The sequence below is a fragment of the Pungitius pungitius genome, chromosome 21 (assembly GCF_949316345.1).
Source record: "Pungitius pungitius chromosome 21, fPunPun2.1, whole genome shotgun sequence".
Taxonomy (NCBI): domain Eukaryota; kingdom Metazoa; phylum Chordata; class Actinopteri; order Perciformes; family Gasterosteidae; genus Pungitius; species Pungitius pungitius.
The window spans coordinates 15,076,530-15,095,971 of record NC_084920.1 but is presented as its reverse complement, the minus strand read 5'-3'; the positions used below and the strand labels follow the sequence as shown (position 1 = coordinate 15,095,971).

Here is a 19,442-nt window from a genome sequence, read left to right as displayed (position 1 = left end):
CAGGAGAAAAGAGAGAGAGGAGAGAGAGATGATACTCTTCACACGATTATAAATTTATCCGCTGAGAGCAGAGTGTCGAGTTCGCCCCCCCCCTCACCACCACTATGATACACCTGCTGAGGAAAAGAAGCCCAGGTGTGATACTTGTGAGCTGCACTTCTTTAATGAAAGCAACCTGCGGATTAATTATCGGGATTTCACGTTGATACATTTCTAAAATATCTGTATAAATCTGCTACAAATGATTTCATTTATATTCAACTTTCTAGAAGTCATTTGTTTGCTCCTCAGGTTATTTGACTCCACAGAGGACATCTATAATAGCAGAATACAATGCTATTATATTTTTCAACATATCTTATTGTTCCAATATGTTTTAAGGTGAAAGGATTTGAGAGTATTCCTCGTATCCATGTGTGGATTCTGAGACAATGAAGCTCGGAGATGGAGCCTCACAAACATAAAGTGGTTCATTTCAATTGTTTTCTCTCTGTGGTTGTTTTGTGTCTCCTTGTGTCTCTTTGTGTTTGTTTTGTGTCTCCTTATGGTTTCCTTGTGTCTCTTTGTGTTTGTTTTGTGTCTCCTTATGGTTTCCTTGTGTCTCTCTGTGGTTGTTTTGTGTCTCCTTGTGTCTCTTTGTGGTTGTTTTGTGTCTCCTTGTGTCTCTTTGTGGTTGTTTTGTGTCTCCTTGTGTCTCTTTGTGTTTGTTTTGTCTCTCCTTATGGTTTCCTTGTGTCTCTTTGTGGTTGTTTTGTGTCTCCTTCTGGTTTCCTTGTGTCTCCTTATGGTTTCCTTGTGTCTCTTTGTGGTTGTTTTGTGTCTCCTTCTGGTTTCCTTGTGTCTCCTTATGGTTTCCTTGTGTCTCTTTGTGGTTGTTTTGTGTCTCCTTATGGTTTCCATGTGTCTCTTTGTGGTTGTTTTGTGTCTCCTTCTGGTTTCCTTGTGTCTCCTTATGGTTTCCTTGTGTCTCTTTGTGGTTGTTTTGTGTCTCCTTATGGTTTCCATGTGTCTCTTTGTGGTTGTTTTGTGTCTCCTTCTGGTTTCCTTGTGTCTCCTTATGGTTTCCTTGTGTCTCTTTGTGGTTGTTTTGTGTCTCCTTATGGTTTCCATGTGTCTCTTTGTGGTTGTTTTGTGTCTCCTTCTGGTTTCCTTGTGTCTCTTTGTGGTTGTTTTGTGTGTCTTTGAGAGAGACGTTTTGCAGGTGAAGTTAGGGGGTTGAGGTTGACACTTCCTCCCTCGGCCTGTTCAGTAACCCATCGATTGGTTGATGAAGTTACCTCAGTATTTGCTCTGCACCCTCCAGGTCTCCCCCCCCCCCCTCCCAAGTCCCGTGCCATGGCCGACTCAAGCTGGTGGAAGCTGACCTTCTCCCGCAAGAAGAAGTCCGAATCCAAAGTCCTGTACGAGATCCCCCCGGAGCACGGCAGCAACACCGCCCACAAGGAGCACGCCTCCAGCGGCGACCCCTCTCCGGACCGCATGGACAGCGAGTTCAGCGCCAGGCTGGAGAAGATCGTGGATAAATCTGCCACCAAGGGCCGCCACGTCAAGGTGTCCAACTCCGGACGCTTCAAGGAGAAGAAGAAGGTCCGCGCGACGCTGGTGGAGAAGCCGGACCTGTTCGCCGAGCACAAGCTCAGCGACGAGAACCACCAGAAGAAGACGGACAAATAAGTGAGACGAACCCTCCGAGGACGGGGAGAAACACACACGAGCGCAACCATGCGGGGCCACGTGTGCACAGGTGGACAAACAGTTGTCCCCGGGACGGCAGGTGGAACCGATGGAGACGCACCTGAACACACACAGGACTGGTGCTGGAGACATCACGTCTCATCCTGTCTCACACTGTTTATTGATCTGCGTGAAGTAATGCAAGGAACCGAGGCGTTGTTGTGAATTCACTTTGTATTTTTTATGAAGCATGCAGATTTCTTTCGATTTCAAGCCTCTTTGTTTTTGTCTTTTTGACACAATCAATAAACAAGATGTCCATTTTTATTACATTTCTATGACCAAAGTAGAGACTTGATTTTGACGTCTGAAATGTTGTGGTTCTTCACATATATGGTAAATAATGTTTATAAAGTCCTAAACCTAAAAAAAAAGTGTATTTAGTTTTTAATACATCTGTACAAATAAGTCTCAACCTTTTGATTAAATCAATGATGCAGGCGACTCTGCGTGTGAATCTTGTTTTCAGGTTACAGAGACATGGTGCTGCTTCTGTTGCCATGGTGACGCCCAGCAGACACCCGATATGACACCTGATATGACACCTGATATGCAGCGCGCTGCTGCTACATTTTGTATTCTGGCATCCATTAGGTCAGATCACTCAAGGACTCGGGGCAATAAAGATAAACGCACTTTTTTTTTTTTATTGTGGGTCATATCCTCAAAAAATGAATCAAAGGCCAAAGAGATAAAGTGTAGGTTGTTCAGGTTGTTGAGTCCTAAATGTTCTGTATCTGCTGCTGAATTCAATACATTTTAAATTCTGCAATGCAAGTGTCCACTTAAACTATTAGGATTAATTGGACAAACAGGCAGAAATGACCAAATATGGGTTTCTGTTCATGAGCTCACGGTTATATTATAAAATATAAATGTAAGATTTTACAAACCGGCAGACATGGTAACATTGCTTTACGTGCCAAGAGCTTAACGAAATTTCAAATTGTCAACATCTACTGTTTCAAGTAGAATTTTCATAGTGCAATTTATTCAAAATATATTCAAAATATATATATTTTGTTGGCCACTGTTGACTCATTTGCATTTCATCTTTAGGTTTTTCTGTTTTGTTGATTTGATTTTTTGCATCTGCATTGCTGCTGACATCTGCTGGCCATCACACACACTTAGTCCTCGGTTACAAATCAAACTTTATTACTGGCTCCAGTCCACTTTTGTAAATAAGTCGAAAACAAACATTGCCGAACAACACGAGACACTTGAACCAACTCGAACCACCGGCAGCGCGACCGAAGCGTTGCCAATTACGGCGACGTATGAAATGGACAGAAAGTCGCCTCAGTGGCAGAAGTGAAGACGGCAGAGAGACACGTTGGGAACGCCGCCGATCACCGATGACAAAAGGAGGAGCAGGCCGCGCGGCGTCTGCTTGCTCACCGTGCGGTTGCGTAACACCTCTGTTGCCGTGGCAACCACCAAAATATTTGTTGAGAACAAAAAAAACAAAAAACGACGAGGTGATAGATGTAGATGCTACACACAGCGGCAGCTTTCCTCCTCCTCCTCCTGTCGGGGGTCTCCCCTCACGGGGAGAGACGCTGGTACACCCAGCCGCCCTCTGCGGCGCGCTGCAGCTCCCCCGGCTCAGGCGCTCCGTCCCTCGGGCGGCTGAAGACGATGCGGTCGTGGAGCCGGTTGGTCTGACCCTGCCAGAACTCCATCACGGAAGGCTTGACCACGTAGCCGCCCCTGTGTTGGAATGTACCCGTTTGTAAGTAGTGTCGGAAACTAAAACGAACAAACGGATTTCTGAGAGAGAGTTTGTGAGATTCGTGCCTCATTGTAGAATATTTGAAACAAAAGTTTATTTGCAGTAAAAAATTAAGTTTATTTTTCCTCAACTACAGAACTATACACACCGTTTTAAAGCTGGCGGCATTAAAAATATGGACATTTTGCCCAGATGAAAAGTGAAGCCTTGCTTTATTTCTTAAAGCTGCAATGTCTCCAATGACCACCAGGGGCGACTCCTCTGGTCCTATAGAAGTCTATGAGGAAATTCATTGTAAACGTGAGTCAATGGTAACAATCTCTAGTTTCAAGTCTACATCAATACACCATGACGTGCATTTAGTACATTATGAGCCACACACAAAGTAAGACTGTTTTTACACTCCGGATTCAGTTTGGTTAACAAAAAATATATAATATGATACTAAGTAACCTATAAAGGAGCAGGAACATTGGACAAATCCTGTCTTCATGGTAAAATAAGCTTAAATAGCTTTTAATATCACTCCTTTTAATGGACCATCGCCTTTCAATCTTAAGACTTTGTAGCTTGATTTAATGTAAAGAGATAATGAAGTAATGCGTACCAGTAGTCGGGCATTGGCACGTCTGTGTCCTTGTACTTCTCCTCCAGCTCGGCATTCTTCTGCCGCAGATACTAGAAAGAAACAACGGCGTGACAGTTTCGACTCGTGCGTTCGCGCACCCGCCGGGCGGCTTGGGCTCTTACGTCTCTGTCGGGGACCGGAGTGCTTTGGCGGCTCACGACGGCGCCGATCTGGCTGCTCTTTGGTCGGGAGCGGAAGTAGTCACAGGAGCTCTGGGAGGGGATTCGCTCCACGGTGCCCTCGATGCGAACCTGCACGTGAGAGATGTGATTTAATACAACATCTGCGAAAAATGTACCATTGGAGTGAGCGCGCGGGAGAAGATGCCGACCTGCCTGTTGAGGGGTTCCCAGTAGAAGACCAGACACGCATACGGATTGCTCTCCTGTGGACAAAGATCAGGCCAGAAGGGATGAAGTGAAACCACAAAATAATAATTCATACTCGAATGAGTTGACTCACAAACACACGAGGCAATAACTTATTAAATACATCTATAAAATTAGGTGAAAATATAATAAATAATAAAGGGGACACTAATAAAGACATTTGATTGATTAATCTTCCTATTTTCTTAATTAATCGTGTGGAAATAGTCTGAAAGGTCCATCACAACACCCCCAGATATTAATCCTCTGTCTTTGAGAAAGAATGAAATACTTTACTCCGTGTGTCACTCCGAAAAAAGAAAAATGTTGATTCTCAGGTGACAGAGGTAAGAGGTGCTTGTTTGTTCCAACCAAAGGGTAAAACAAAGAGACTTTTGAAAGAGAGAGAGAGAGAGAGAGAGACCTACCAGCTCGGAGCCCTTTCTGCTCTGGTAGTTGGTGAAGAAGCGAAACCCCTCGTGGCTGTAACCTTTGAGAAGGACCATGCGAGCTGACGGCCGCCCGTCTCTGCGCAGACGGAGTGAAGTCGCCATCAATAGGGGACCAATGATCCATTCGTCGTTTTTTTTTTTCTCAAGAGAGTGGTGCTACCTACTTGGTTGCCGTGGCGATGCACATGGCGTTGGCCTCCCCGATTTCGGGGCACTTTGTGGCCTGATCGAACCAGTCGGCAAACTGTTTGATGGGGTCCAGAGACACGAGCTGGCTCTCCTCAAAGCACTGCGGACCGATTAATCAATCAGTCACCTGAGCTGCAGGCAGTGCACGCTCAAGGTACTTTACTGTATTTACATTTCATGCGATTGTAGTTTTTACTTCATTACTTCACAGAGGTACACATTGCACAAAAGCTTTGTGCACACATACTTTTTCTTAATTAATGTATTGAATGCAGTACTTGCAGTGGGGTATTTTCTCTGAGTGCTATTAGTACTAATAGTTCCTCCACCACTGGAAGGAGACATAATATTCTGACATAACTCGCATGCAGGCCTTGAATGACCACTGTCAGTGCCAGCGTCTTATTAGTTTTTTTTATAGAATATATTGTACAGGTATAAAGCCAAAGTCTGAAACATGAAAACTCCGACACCTTCTGCTTCACATAGTGTCGAACATTATGCAGTATTTGTACACCTAACATTGGCTTTGTATCATCGTAACCTTGCAGCAACACAGACCGCTTTATATGTATATATCGCTCCGGCACAGGCACTCACCTCCTCATCTCCCTTGTATTTCTTCCGCATGTCACTCAGGTCCATGGTCGGTCGCTCAGTCGACGATTTCCTGCAGAAATTGACCGGAAACGAGGCACGAGACGGCCGATTTCTTCCAAATACTCTGGTCAGCCCCAATAAACTCGTACTGAGTATGCGCCTCATGCTCGTCGAACTGTCGTTGACGTCACCACGCAGCTCAGTTACGTAAAATATTACGCAAAATGTTTTGTAACTTCTCGAGGGGACATGATTTAAATAACCATATTATAAAACGTAGGATTTTATTTAATGTATCTATAAAGTTGACTGTGTGAACAGACGATATAAATCAAACCCAAAGTCAAAGAAACGAGGATATGACGATTAAGCTGCACATCGACGCGTCATGCTGCATTCACTTCCTGTGTGTTAATAAGATTATCCGAGTTGCGTCAAACTCATCTTATTGTGTCCATGGACATATTACAACAATTTCAGGTACTTGTGGTTGACTCAAGAATTTTCTTCTCTAGTCCGCTTGATGCTTCTACTCCACTTATCCAAGACGAGAAATACGTTGTTCTTTTAAATGAAATATTTATTCTAATTGTCTGGCAGCATACTAAATGCACCATATAATTAGTTAGAAAAGCATGATGTTTGGCTGTAGTTATTGTTATATTTATAGTTTATAATTTGTTATAATCCAAATTGTATGCATGTAAAAATAAATAATACTATGACATAACATATTAATCAGTCAAGAAAATAAACTACTTTGATAGTTTCTCAGTTTTCCTCTAATAGTGTTACATGGTTGAAATTCTAATAATTCCGATGCAATATGAACGCACCATTCGCTCAATCGTCACTTCCTGGTTAGCGGTTTCCTGTTAAAGATGGCGGCGACCTTGTTTGTAAAATTACTACCGAAACAGGGTAATGTAAAGTAATTAACACATTTCTAGCGTTAGACAACTGTCTGTATCGAGTTAGGACGGTGTTTCTTCTAACACAATATAATGCTACCAGTGTTAGCTAGCTTCTATTAAATAGCGTATACGATATGCTAGAGGTGTTTACGTTAGCTAGCTCATATTAGCAAGCTTCTAATTAACATGGTTTGGGATAGGGTGGTGTTTAGCTAGCAGTGTTCGGTAGCTCCTATTCAACTGCGTTTCAGCTAGGATGGAGACGTTTAGCTAGCCAGTGTCAACACAGCAGCCTAGGGCTCTTCTGTCACGTTAGCGGGTGATCAACAGACTTTTACTTTCAGGATGGCTTCCCCTGACACAGACTGTTCGGCACGGCTCCAAGGCCGTGACTCGCCACAGGAGGCCGATGCACATCCTTAAACAGAAGCTCATGGCTGTGACGGAGTACATTCCTCCTAAACGGGTCATCCCTCCTGGAGCCTATCCAGCCCAACGCAGAGAAGGCCAAGAGGTAACGCTCATCCCGCTGTAAGCCCCCAAGGGCCCGTAGCCTAGAGCTGCATGTCCAATGCACTCAACGTGAACACACGCCTTCAGGCACAGTACATGATAATGTGACTAGTGATGTTACAGTACAACCAATTTCCTGTGTGAGCTTAAATCATTGTGATCGTGTACTGTTCTAAGCTTATTTACCAAAATCACATTAAATAAAGATAATCGGATTATTCAGTAAAATGACTACCTTCTGAGAGGAAGCTTTTTTTGAAGATCGAAATAAGATCAAAATAAATAAAAATATAAAAAAAATATTTTTTGATCCTCCAAGTCACTAAGTAAAAAATATGTGTTTTGGATTAAATAACTCATTGGTTACAACAACCCTTATTTTTCTTGTTTCAATCCCTTCCCAGCTTTACGTCACAAATGTCTCCCTTCTATTCCCACAGGATAGTCCGTATTCGTTGGTCTTGAAGAAGAATTTGAAGAACGTTTTCCAAGACTCTAAGATGGTCGCTGTGGTCCAGAACAACGCCTGTAACCATGACGACATGATGATTCTAAAGAACAGACTTCATAAACATGGCATCACTGTCCGGTTCTTCCCCAACCAGGTAATACTAAACTAGTTTTATTAAAAAATAAGTGCATGTTATGCATGTTGTCATTTAAAACTGTAAAATCCACAATGTGTAACATTTCTTTACAACAAATGGATCGGAACATTTTTCGGCAGGAGGATCACTCAATCTCTGGTGTAATAATGGATTATTATGTTTAACTCATTGCATGTTGTTTTGGTTTCACACAATTTACTTCTTCAAGGTGTAAAACATTCATTTTCTCTACTGCTGCATACATGAAAAGTAATTAATGACTGTTGATTAAAATGTCTCTGCTCCCCAGGCGGTTCGGTCGTTCCTTAAAGACAGCCCTTTCTCCAACATGGCTCCTCTGTTCATCGGCCCCACGGTTCTGTTTGTTAGCAAAGAGCCAAAAGTGAAGGAGATGCTGTCAACTCTGAGGGTCAGCCAACAAATGACACTGCTTGGTACGTTTGTTCCTATGTATCGAGAAGAGAAATCTATTATCAACAATGAGATGTCAAAATTAAATGGATTTAACCCTTGTAATCCACCTGGATCTCGTGTCATTATCCGCCCTCTCACATATTGTGCTTATTTATAACTGCGGCTCATTCTTCACTGCTCCCCTGTCAACAGGAGCCTGTGTAGACAACACGCTGCTCAGCGCTCAGGGACTGGCGAGCTACGCCAAACTGCCGTCAATGTCCGTAATCCAGGGCGAGCTGGTCAGCGGGCTGACGATGCTCACCTCCCACACAGCCGCCATGCTGCAGCGCCACCCGGCCCGCCTGTCGGCCCTCCTCCAGCAGTACATCAAGCAGCAGAGCCCGGAGGGAGCGCCCAAAGCGGAAGAGGCCACGTAGAGCTCGGAGCGACTGTGGGATTGGACACGTCAGAAGAATTTATTGTAATTTCACAACTAAGTTGCAGGCAAGCTTTTAAAATTTGGACTGGAGAAGTTCCTCTCGCCTCGAGATTGACTGTCATACAATGTGCATCCAGTCAGAGGAGGAGACTTGAACAAGGGAAGCTGCAGACTCTTCTGTTTTAATGCACCTCAAACCCGTCAGTGGAAGTCTTGAATGGATCGGGCTGCAAACATTCGAGTGTCCCCAAAGCAATTCCTTATATGTAAATAAACTTATTTCCACACGAAAATCTCTCATTCTCTTTGGATTAAAAAATGGCAGAATTTGCAATGCTTATTTAAATGAGAATTTATTGAGTTTTTATCTTCACTTAAATGTGTTTTCTGTTTGTATTTGATATGCCCAAAGTAGCTGCAGTGGCAGGATGGAAAACCACTCCAGCCAAAGTGGTCACAGGTTAATCTACAGATTACTGCATGTTAATCTGGGTCAGGTATTCTATTAGAGCCAGCCTTTCTGAGGGAGGCACAAGTCGCTCGGGTGCTTGGTTCAACACGGCCTTCTACCTCAGGATTGTCTAAAATTACATTTTAATTCAGATGTGAAGGTGGTTTATATTCCTTATTTAGTGAAATAATGCTTTTATTTTGGTATTCATCACTAACATAATAGACATTGCAGGTATTTGGCAACCTTTACAAACTACTGTTTAGTGTCACATGGAATTGAGAGAACAACATAATTGCAGTTTACACACACATTTCAGCCCTTCCGGTTCCTCTTCAGAAACACACGTACAAATGATTTCCCTTGATATGAGGTCTTCTCCAAGATCCCACCCAGAGAGAGCCGAGGTTGGCTGGATTTGCGCTGCGTTCCCTCCCTGCAGGGTCGCGCTGTAATTCCATCTAATGCGGATAATGCCCGGCACAGATTGCGCACGGTGCGCGCACAGCTCCCCTCGGATTGGATTCGGAGGGACGCAGATTATCTCTAGATGTAACTTCTAGTTTGACTTTTTTTTTTTAGTTTTGTTTCGGGTATTTTCTTCTTTTCGGATTTTCTAAAGTTTCTTTTACCGCAAATGACGCCTTTCGGATTAATCCGGCGATGAGCGTCACTGGTGGTTTTCAGGTAAGACTTCCTGTTATTTAAACACAAACTGCCTCAGAAAACATTCTGCGGTTCGATGACATGATGTTGTACTTTCCTCAGTAAAACAATGTACGACACTCTCCTGTTTTTTCTCTAACAATCTGAGTTCCACAAGCTGCTCCTTTTAGGCTCCCACCTCTGTTCCCTGATCACAAAACTTGTAATTTGATTAAATAAGAATTATTTATACCGATAAATATTTCGTCTTCAGCTAACCTTTAATTGGCTGCAGTTCAAACAGCCATAATCTCTGTGTTTTAACCCCATCCTCTGCCGTGATGCAGCTCTGACTGGTTGACTTGTTTTGTTGCCTCCAGTTTCCACTTAATGAGTTGCTGCATCATTCTGTTCCAAACAACATTTTAATGCTTCATTCCATCTAGAGGATTGGATCCAAATCTCCTAAAAGTTCACAACCTCCAGTGAAGTTTTTAGAATCTTAATATCTGAGGTGATACCTGGTGGGAAAGTAACATAATTTAATGACAAATCTCTTTTTGTTCAGTAAAAAGCGAACTCAGAAACCTGCAAATCCTTTCATCCCTTTTCCACCTCACCCTGTCATCACTGAGGTCACTTCCTCTCCTGTCCTGCTTTTACGTAACAGCAGCCTTTAGGAAGCAACTGATGTTCAAAGTAACGCACTGTATTGTTACATTTTTGACTTCATCTCGTACCAAACGAACGGGAGGCTCACATGAAATCTGTTTCCACTGCGAAGCTCATTCAACTATTCCAATTCATCAAAGTTCTGGAAAACAAAGATAGAGGAAAAAAAACTGTATTTTAATAAATAAACTTTCAAGCAAGAAGAAAACATGAGCACATTTAAACAAATTGAAATGTTCTTCCATTCAGCACAGAACATTTATGTTTTTCATTCAGATGGAGCGGATAGTCTTTCACAGCTCGAGGCCTCGTGGTTCGTCCTGCTGTGATTTTACACTCTGTGCACTTCTTGTGTTGCGTCCGTGCTCTCCTCCACCGAGCGGCTAAAAAAAAAAACCCTCCGAAAAACCAATTAAGCAAAGGTTAGTAATCCTCTCCCGAGGAGGCTTGTGTGGAATCAGACTGCATCCTGGGCGAGGACCTTCATCCGGTTACACGAACACAAACAACAGCTTTGACGGCTTCGATTAAAAAACAACGAGGTTCCTCACTCGGGACTCAAGGTGACGAAAGAGTGTCACCATGTACGTTTCTTTTTTTTGTTGAAAAAGTCGATTCTTCGGGCACCGTGACCAGAAGAACAAAACGAGTGTTTCTCTGAGGTCCCGATCGATGTGGAGGAGGATCCCGGATGTCCAGAGTGTGCCCAGGTAGCTCTGCTGGCTAACTGGATTACAGGCTCCCAACTGGTCTCCGGCTCGGCTGAGCCGCTTTAACACTTTCACTTGGGTTTGTGTCCTCGGGGGGCCGCGTAATATAACAGATGTGCAACATTCGATTCCATGTGTGACGTTAAAGTATGAGCTAACTGTGTGTGTAATTGATTTTACGTTGCAAAGATTCATCGGAAAACATGTTAATCATCAGAATTCAGATCCTTTCTCTGACTCTGGGAACGATCTCACCAAAAGGTCCATTTAGTAGCTGTTCTGGAGCTTTTTGTCTCACGGCATGATCTTCATCAGCAGCGTCCTGGGAGTTGAAACAGTCCCTTTGAGGAGTGTGTCGATCAATCGGTACACTTAGCACAGAAAGCTACGGTCTGCTTGACATAATAGTAAATAAGTAACGATATAACGCCATCTGTCCAGAAGCAGGGGGTCCCAGCAGAGAGGGGGGTCTGAGGTCGGCGCCGCCCGGCATGGCTTCGTACGGGTCCTCGCTCAACCTCAGCCAATCGGCGGCGAGCGGCCCGGAGAAGTCCTCGCCCGCCTGGAGGCCGCCGCACTCGCGCAGCAGCAGCACTCTGTCGTCCTCCAGACACGTGAGTCGCCGGGCGCGCACCACGCCAGAGGGGTGGATTGTGGGTATATGTGTAGAGATTTCCCCCCCCCTTTCTAGAATAAACCCCGTTTAGTTTAGTAGAAAAGATGCCAAAGATGTCCTGGGACCCATGAAACAAGGTCAAAGGTCACTTCATACTCCCCTTCACGCCGCTTTTGTAGGTTGTCAAAGACTGGGAGGTGATCGACGATCTTCGGGTGGAAACCCAGGCGGGAGGTGACAACCCCGACGAAGTGACCACCCCGGGAATCTGTGAAGGGTATCTGATGAAGAGGAGGAAGTGGCCCCTGAAAGGTTGGCACAAGGTGAGGAGACCGTCCACCCCGTCATCTCCTGTAGGACCTGTGAAGTCGGGTCATGGAGAATGTTTTTTTTTTTGTTTTGTTTTTTCAGCGATACTTCGTCTTGGAAGTAGGGAACCTGCGTTACTCCAAAAACCAACAAGATGTGAGTGAATATCATCACATGGTTCGCCTCCTACTTTGGAAAACACCTCATGGATTCACCTTTGTCCTCTGAAGGTCTGCAGGGGGAGAGTCCAGGGCTCTTTGGACGTGGGCCTCGCCGTCATGTCAATAAACAAGAAGTCCAATCGCATCGAGTTGGACGCGGGGGACATTCTGTATCACATGAAGGTAAACCTTTACCAACCCCCCCCCCCCCACCCCCCCCGAAAAAAACAAAGAAGAGATTAAAAAAAGGCAAATGCACGACTTCTCTCGTGTCTCCAAGGCAAAGAGCCACGAGCTCTTCTACATCTGGGTGACCAAGCTTCAAGCCCACCGGCTGTACAAGAAGAACGCCTCGTCGCACGGCGCCGCGTCCGGGCCGGCTCAGAGGAACGGCGACCTGGTGATTATGGAACCGTCTCCCAGGGGGGGGGACACACACACTCCGGGCGCTGAACTCCTCTTCCCTCCGTTCTCCAGATGTCTGGGGGCCTGACGGCGGATCCGGCCGCGGCGCCGGCCGGGGTCCCGCCCTCCGCCAACACCGCCGCCAACAGCAAAGTGTCGGCGTGGCTGCAGCAAAGCCACGACCCGGACCTCTGCGTTCAAGGTGCGCGTCTTCTGGAATGGGTTCTTTTATTGGGGGGGGGGGGGGGGCTATACAGACTTAAGTAGCTCCAGACGAAGTTGAGGGAAATCCAATAATATCTTGAGTGATGCCACCTGAGTTGCATCATGGGAAATAACATTTCCTTTAAGTCCCGAAAGGTCATGAGGCTGCTGGTGGAGCTGTGCTTTGCAGTTGTGTATCTCAGTCGCTTTTCTTTTCTTAATCCCCTAAATAGATGCACAACAAAATCTACTTCTGGTTCTTCTACTTCTAAATCTATGCTCTCGCTTCTGGCCTCAGCCACCAGACCCCATGGGAAATGATTCCCATTTCTACCAACACCGCCTCCTGTCAATAAACACACGAATCATGTTCTATTCCAGAGCTTCACCGCTGCGATGTGGACCTTTCTGAGATAAACCGCCTAATCCAGAGGCTGCAGGCGCTGGACACGGGGCAGACGTGGACCAACGGAGACCTCAAGCGCATCATCAGCATTCAGGTAGAACGCCCTTCAGTTCTGGAGTCGCTCCGCCGTCATTTTATGAAAATAAAATCACTTATTTTCATAATCTGATCCAGAATCTCTCGCTCGAGAAGCCGAAGAAGCCGAGGTCAGGGAAGATATGGGGCCACTCTCGCACATTATCCAGAGTGGAGGCCCTGGGAATGGTAAGGATGGTCCCAAACTCGCTCTCTGACTATATGACTGACACTACTGATGGAAATTGATTTGAGTTACCGTAAATTAACCATACATTAATTCAAACATATTGGTTTTCTAAGTATTTCCCATCCTTACCCCCTCCTGTCACATTTTGGGGAACTTCTCCAATACAAAGCCTCTTCGTGGGATAACTAAATCGGTGAGTTGGCAATGGGAGAAAATTGACATTTATTTGGTCTGTATTAATTTGGACATAATGCGTTTTACAGATTAAAGTTACTACAAGGAACTTTGAATTAGTTTGGAATAGATAATTTGGCCTTTTTATGACCAGCTGGAACAATTCGCTAGTTCCAGAGGGAATAATCTTCTCAAAGTCAGATTAAACCGTCGACAACATGCAGGTCCACCAACACGCAGACCAATGGAGGCCCAGGAGAACCCGAAGCCGCACTGAGAGGGCAGACTGTTGGACCTGTCTGCAGAAAAACGATGGTGCAATACCACCTCTGTCCACAGGGGCCACCAAAATCAACAAAATGAAAGTTCCTCATAGTAAATGGATTTAATCACACTGAAAAATATGTTTCCGACTTCTCGAGCTGGTGTATTCGAAGAAGATGCCCCACCGATTTTTTTTTCTCCAACATCCAAAACATATTTTGAAAATCACAGAATCTGGTGCTGGGAGCCTAACAGTTGTGTGATTTTGACAATTCGAATTGTAGAATGAGTTTATCGATGGATTAGTCAAGTAAAGATACGCTTTACTTTTTTTTAAGTGAAACCAGTTAAGCAGCTGGTGGGATAGGAAACCAGCAGTGGACCTGATGATGCTTCTATACAACGTTTTTATGTTGACTCATCCTTCGCAGCTGTCCTCCAGTCACCTGGGCACCAGTGCTAACCTCGGTGCATCCGCCTCCTCCATCCCCGACTACGTCTTCTCCCAGCTGCCCCCCCCCACTGTCATGTCGCCCGAGGGCAAGAAAATCCAGCAGGACATCTGCGCCGTGTCGCTGCGAGGTCAGAAAAGCTCTGTCTACGGAGGCCACCACATGCAGGGGGGGGGGGGGGGATGCAAGCGATGGACACAGTAAAGGAGACCTGACGTGAGTGTGTGTGTTTGACTGTTTCCTCAGTGATCGCCTCCCTGAAGGCGGTGCATGAAACTCTGTCTCAGGAGAGGCAGAAGCTGCAGGAAGCCTGGGAGACCAACAACATCCACCAGGCCAACGCGTCGGCCGAGGTGAGAGCCACGCGCTGCCCTTTTTTTGGGGGGGGGGGGGGGGGTTCGGCGACGCAAATTCCCTGACTGGGGTTCTGAAGGCCGGGTTTTTCCTCCATCAACAGCCCGCAGCAGAGAGCCACGGGCCTCCCTCGGTGGCAGACTCAGCCGCGGAGTACTTCGACGCCAGCTACGACGTCATCTGCGGAAGTTCCTCCGACGTGTCCAATGAATCGGGGCTCAGCGAAGGAAGCACCACCGATTCGGAGCCGGAGGAAGGACACGGTGGGTCCCGCTCGCACCAGTTCACAGTGAGTCCGGTGTCTCCAATGTCCTGCTTATGGTTCCTACGTTTCCCTCCTGTCAGCGTCGGCCACCAGGAAGTACCGTGCCAGCATCTCCAGGACTCCCAACAGCGCCGCTCCCAAGAGCACCGGCCGGCGGACCACGCTGCCCGCCCAGTGTCCCGACAACAGCCACGTGGGCCTCATGGCCATCCTCTACAACAACATAGGCAAGCCACCCTCCTCTAAGCCCCTCCCCCCCATGGTCACTACTGGCGAAGGGACACAACAGATATTTTTTTTTCCCCATGGTGTGTCTGTCCTCAGGCAAGGACCTGGCTCGAGTGTCCATGCCGGCTCCTCTCAATGAGCCCCTGAACCTGCTGCAGAGGCTTTGTGAGGAGCTGGAGTACAGTGAGCTGCTGGACACGGCCAACAACACAGCGGACCCTTACCAGAGGATGGTACGACTATTCACCCCTATGAGACCCACGGGAAACCATGGCAACACTTAGATGACGCTGAGCCGCTAAACACTATGATCCTGCACTTGCCGGGAAGTTGATGGTTCTCCGTACAGGACACGACTCTGTGAAATATAACAGTTCTGTGCATTAGTCTTCACTCTTTTTAAGCTCATGTGCATCTTGAAATATTGTTTTGAAATACTGGAACCATGTGAGGCAGACTTCTTAGAGCAATGCAACGTTGTCATGGAAAAATCGACCTTGAAATTCTGAACATTTCCCTGCGTCAGGTCTACATCGCGGCCTTCGCCATCTCCGGTTACGCCACCGCAACGTTCAGGAACCGCTACAAGCCGTTCAACCCGGTGCTGGGCGAGACCTACGAGTGCGTCAGAGAGGACCGGGGCTTCCGCCTCATCAGTGAGCAGGTATCAACCAACTCTGAGCTCACTGCCAGACCTGCTGACATTAGATCATTCAAAGTATGGCCTCTGATTCAGAGCATCAAGGATATTGGAGGCAGGAGGTGCCTTTGAAGAGCTGAAACAATAATTAAAATAAAAAATACCCACCACCAGATCCTGTTGGATTTTCTTTTGCTCAAATGTTATATTTTCACAGCTACATTTGGTGTAATGAAAATTTAGATTGAGCTTTAGTTGGTGATCTTGTGTGGGTGTGCTCCTGAGACAAACATGGTCAATCGTCATAGAAACAGGTGTAAAAATGGTTCTATTTCTCCAGGTCTGCCATCATCCCCCCATCTCTGCCTGCCATGCAGACTCTGAGAACTTCTCATTTTGGCAAGGTGTCACTCTTCTCTCATCAAACCCAAATCATCCATTTTGGCTTTCAGTAAGTAGGTGTTCGTCACATGGGGTTTTTTTTGTCCTGCAGACCAGCGATGGAAGAATAAATTTTGGGGGAAGTCGCTGGAGATTCTGCCAACCGGAATGGTGAACGCAACCCTCCCAAGGTAAACAGTGCCGCCACATGCAGGCGAACCTCATACCTACAGACCCCCCTAATGAACTCTTTCATCAACGTTTTTTTTGCCAATAGATGAATACTTTTTTTTTTTTTTTATATCCCAGAAAATATCTATATTAATATCTGAAAACCAACTGCACAAAACCCAACGTATATACGTATATGTGGGCGCTTTGGTCGTTTCCCCCCCCCCCCCCCAGGTACGGAGACCACTACGAGTGGAACAAAGTGGTGACCTGCATCCACAACGTCCTCAGCCAGCAGCGCTACCTGGAGCACTACGGCGAGGTCACCATCCGCAACCTCAGAAGCAACGTCTGCACCTGCAAGATAACCTTCGTCAAGGTGAGTGGGGCCACGGTTCCCTCCCCCTCCTCCCCCTCCTCCCACTCCTCCTCCTCCTCCCCCCCCCACCGACCCGGCTCGTGTCTCTGCCGCCGCAGTCTCGTTACTGGGGGTCGGACACGAACAGGAACGAGGTGCAGGGCGCCGTGCTGGACCAGGGCGGCAGCGTCGTTCACCGGTTCGGGGGTCTGTGGCACGAGGGCATCTTCTGCGACACGCTGCCCAACCCCAAGTGCGTGTGGAAGCCAAGTGAGTGTGTGTCTGTGTGTGTGTGTGTGTGACGGGCACGAGCCAAAAAAACAACCAACTCAGACCCAACAACAACAAAAAACTGCCTTCCTTCACTCCCCCCCCCCCCCCCCCCCCCCCCCCCCGCTCCCGCAGATCCGCAGCCGAAGGACCACCTGCTGTACTACGGCTTCTCCAGCCTGGCCATGGAGCTGAACGAGCTGGACCCCGACCTGAAGCCTCTGCTGCCCCCCACGGACAGCCGGCTGCGCCCGGACCAGAGGTCAGTGCTTCAGGGCTTTTATTCACCTTTTATCCACCTTTTCCGGAACAGACTCTCATGAATCTGCAGGTCAGCTTCAAGTCTGAGGCCGCCTTCTTACAGAAACATCTCTCACAGTTTCATCCCTTGTGTTTTATACTGTTTTTAATAGTAGTGAAATGTATTCCTGCACGTTGTCTTTTGATGTTTTTAGTGAGGCGCTTTCAGAAAGGGTTAAAAGAGTCAAACTAATGTAGAGAAAGAGGCCAGACGAAACAAAGTTACTGATTGCTCCTCTTTTGAAAAGGCTGCTGGAGGAAGGAAAGGTGGAGGAAGCGGACAGGACGAAGGACGACATCGAGGAGTTTCAGAGGGAGCGGAGAAAAGAGCTCAACAAAAGAGGCCAAGAACACGTTCCACGTTTCTTCAGGTGAGTTTGTTTCTTTTACATCTCACACTGAATGCTAATTACTAACCGTTGGGTCGGTTAACGATTAGAAAAGGGGTCAAAAGGGGCAGGTCTCAGAGCTTGAGGTAACTTCACGTTGTGAAGTCGCGTTTTGTGCAACAAAAACTAATGTTGGGTTCACTGGAATGTCACGATCAATTCAAGAATCAATATCTGAGGCTGATCAATGTAACTTTTCTTTTTTCTTCTTTCTCTTTTCTTCATTGTCATCTTCCTCTTATTTGTCATCCTTTTTCTTTTCCCATTCCTGTTCTTCTTCTACTTCCTTTATCTTATCTTTGTTCTGGGGCCTCTTTTTTCTTCTTCTCCTCCTCCTCCTCCTCCTCCTCCTCCTCCTCCTCCTCCTCCTTCTCCGCCCCCCCAATTCAGGAAAGCCAAAGATTCCTGCGGACGGGACGTGTGGCTGTCAAACGAGTCGTACTGGAAGCTCAGAGAGAATCCGGGCTTCGCGAACACCGAGAACATAACGGTGTGGTGATGCGACGTCCAGGAGGACGACGGCAAGAGCTGCCTTTTTTGAGAGCGCCCCCCCCCCCCCCCCCGGGGTGTCTGGACGGCATACATGAACCGCCCTGAGGGACGGTCAGGGCGCAGATAGTGCTGCTGGTCTCCTCCGGTGACCCCCCCCCCCCCCAGCAGTGGCCACAGGGGGGAGTCGGTTGGTTTTTGTGGTATTTTTGATTTCTTTACAGATACTGTACTTGTCCCTTCTTTATGAAGTTAGTGAGTTTCAGCTTATTCAACACTTCCATGTCTTCTCTGTCATGTGTTTTTATCATAAAGATTTGAAGAGACATTCATATACGGTCATACAGTCAAATACATATATATATAATCTTATTATAAAGAAGATCATTTTTATAGTCCTTTATTTTGAAAAGAACATCCAGCGGGTTGGAAACATGTAAATACTGTACCTGTACAGTACAGTAAGGTGTGATATCAATTGTATAATTGTAAGATGTTTGAAAATGATGTTACGGTGTAAATAAATTCTCACGTCGTATACACATCATTAAACTGAATCTGCACCAAGTTTATCATGTGTAAGCTTTATTTCATGAATAAAAAAACAACAATACAATACACAATTATGCCACTTTTTTTTAATAATAAATAATAGTTTTCCCCCATTCAGAAATGTTCATCTTTTATTTTTGCATTTTATAATCTCTTAACAAAGTGTCAAAGGAGCGTAATTGCTTCCCTCGACATAAACGGTGCACATGGATCACACAAAAATAACAACATGCTTGTTACCCTTCTTCACTCCTCGGTTTCTATATTTTACAGTAAAGCCTCTGAAAATTACATTTGCCACAGTTCAGTTTGTGTTGTCTTGCTGAGGGGGGGGGCATCAGGGGATCAACGGTGGGAGCAGAGATCTCCAGCAGGGGTCGGTCCTGAGGCGTCTAACAGCATCTTCGCTCTTGCTGTTTTTAATGTGAGATCTTGCACTCGTACGCGTTGAGAGGGAGGAGGGAGGGAGGTGGGGGGTGGGGGTGGGGGGGGGCACTCCGATAAACCACAGTACGTTAAAATAAATAGCATCGTCCACGGGCCTGAGATCACTAACGCTTCGCTCTCATCACTTCCTGCAGCGCCGCCTTCTTTAATCTCCTCTAATTGCACTTGAAGCCCCAATTGTCCCCGTTGTACGCCTCCATTAAAAAGAAACACACCGAACCTCTAAACATCTTTAGGAAACAAGCGACATATAACGTATCCATTCAGTTTACACCTCCGCATCATTTG

At 46.2% G+C, this 19,442-nt stretch overlaps 4 protein-coding genes across 4 annotated transcripts; 3 read left to right on the top strand and 1 right to left on the bottom strand.

Annotated features, from left to right (window-relative positions):
* The first annotated feature begins 805 nt into the window (after positions 1-805).
* prr15lb (proline rich 15 like b) lies at positions 806-1,964 on the top strand. Its single transcript, XM_062560133.1, has one exon. It carries the CDS (start codon positions 1,336-1,338, stop codon positions 1,672-1,674), a length of 339 nt encoding a protein of 112 aa, XP_062416117.1. The 5' UTR covers positions 806-1,335; the 3' UTR covers positions 1,675-1,964.
* A 904-nt stretch (positions 1,965-2,868) lies between these two features.
* pnpo (pyridoxamine 5'-phosphate oxidase) lies at positions 2,869-5,895 on the bottom strand. The gene is made up of 7 exons (XM_037463524.2): positions 5,707-5,895; positions 5,082-5,206; positions 4,894-4,993; positions 4,429-4,482; positions 4,220-4,348; positions 4,077-4,147; positions 2,869-3,447 (listed from the first exon to the last, which is right to left on the bottom strand). The coding sequence occupies exons 1-7, from the start codon at positions 5,869-5,871 to the stop codon at positions 3,282-3,284; spliced, it is 810 nt and encodes a 269-aa protein (XP_037319421.1). The 5' UTR covers positions 5,872-5,895; the 3' UTR covers positions 2,869-3,281.
* Positions 5,896-6,486: 591 nt separating this feature from the next.
* Positions 6,487-8,884, top strand: mrpl10 (mitochondrial ribosomal protein L10). The gene is made up of 5 exons (XM_037463525.2): positions 6,487-6,627; positions 6,965-7,134; positions 7,574-7,738; positions 8,031-8,175; positions 8,348-8,884. Exons 1-5 carry the CDS (start codon positions 6,588-6,590, stop codon positions 8,572-8,574), a joined length of 747 nt encoding a protein of 248 aa, XP_037319422.1. The 5' UTR covers positions 6,487-6,587; the 3' UTR covers positions 8,575-8,884.
* A 650-nt stretch (positions 8,885-9,534) lies between these two features.
* osbpl7 (oxysterol binding protein-like 7) lies at positions 9,535-18,211 on the top strand. The gene is made up of 23 exons (XM_062560086.1): positions 9,535-9,714; positions 11,496-11,668; positions 11,850-11,993; positions 12,082-12,135; positions 12,210-12,323; positions 12,421-12,540; positions 12,618-12,747; positions 13,131-13,249; positions 13,330-13,419; positions 13,590-13,613; positions 14,290-14,440; positions 14,557-14,663; positions 14,768-14,927; positions 15,010-15,156; positions 15,254-15,390; positions 15,684-15,821; positions 16,138-16,201; positions 16,291-16,369; positions 16,584-16,728; positions 16,827-16,977; positions 17,113-17,239; positions 17,526-17,648; positions 18,057-18,211. Exons 2-23 carry the CDS (start codon positions 11,546-11,548, stop codon positions 18,163-18,165), a joined length of 2,556 nt encoding a protein of 851 aa, XP_062416070.1. The 5' UTR covers positions 9,535-9,714; positions 11,496-11,545; the 3' UTR covers positions 18,166-18,211.
* The last annotated feature ends 1,231 nt before the right edge of the window (positions 18,212-19,442 follow it).

Excerpts from the sequence above, each read along its gene's own strand:
- prr15lb (XM_062560133.1), top strand. The coding sequence starts at position 1,336 with ATGGCCGACTCAAGCTGGTGGAAGCTGACCTTCTCCCGCAAGAAGAAG.
- pnpo (XM_037463524.2), bottom strand. The coding sequence starts at position 5,871 with ATGAGGCGCATACTCAGTACGAGTTTATTGGGGCTGACCAGAGTATTT. Across the intron at positions 5,207-5,706 it reads AATACAAGGGAGATGAGGAG|TGCTTTGAGGAGAGCCAGCT; the intron begins GTGAGTGCCTGT and ends ATCGGTCCGCAG. Across the intron at positions 4,994-5,081 it reads TGCATCGCCACGGCAACCAA|AGACGGGCGGCCGTCAGCTC; the intron begins GTAGGTAGCACC and ends CCGTCTGCGCAG.
- mrpl10 (XM_037463525.2), top strand. The coding sequence starts at position 6,588 with ATGGCGGCGACCTTGTTTGTAAAATTACTACCGAAACAGG. Across the intron at positions 7,135-7,573 it reads AACGCAGAGAAGGCCAAGAG|GATAGTCCGTATTCGTTGGT; the intron begins GTAACGCTCATC and ends CTATTCCCACAG. Across the intron at positions 7,739-8,030 it reads TCCGGTTCTTCCCCAACCAG|GCGGTTCGGTCGTTCCTTAA; the intron begins GTAATACTAAAC and ends TCTGCTCCCCAG.
- osbpl7 (XM_062560086.1), top strand. The coding sequence starts at position 11,546 with ATGGCTTCGTACGGGTCCTCGCTCAACCTCAGCCAATCGGCGGCGAGC. Across the intron at positions 16,370-16,583 it reads GTGAACGCAACCCTCCCAAG|GTACGGAGACCACTACGAGT; the intron begins GTAAACAGTGCC and ends CCCCCCCCCCAG. Across the intron at positions 17,240-17,525 it reads CGGCTGCGCCCGGACCAGAG|GCTGCTGGAGGAAGGAAAGG; the intron begins GTCAGTGCTTCA and ends TCTTTTGAAAAG.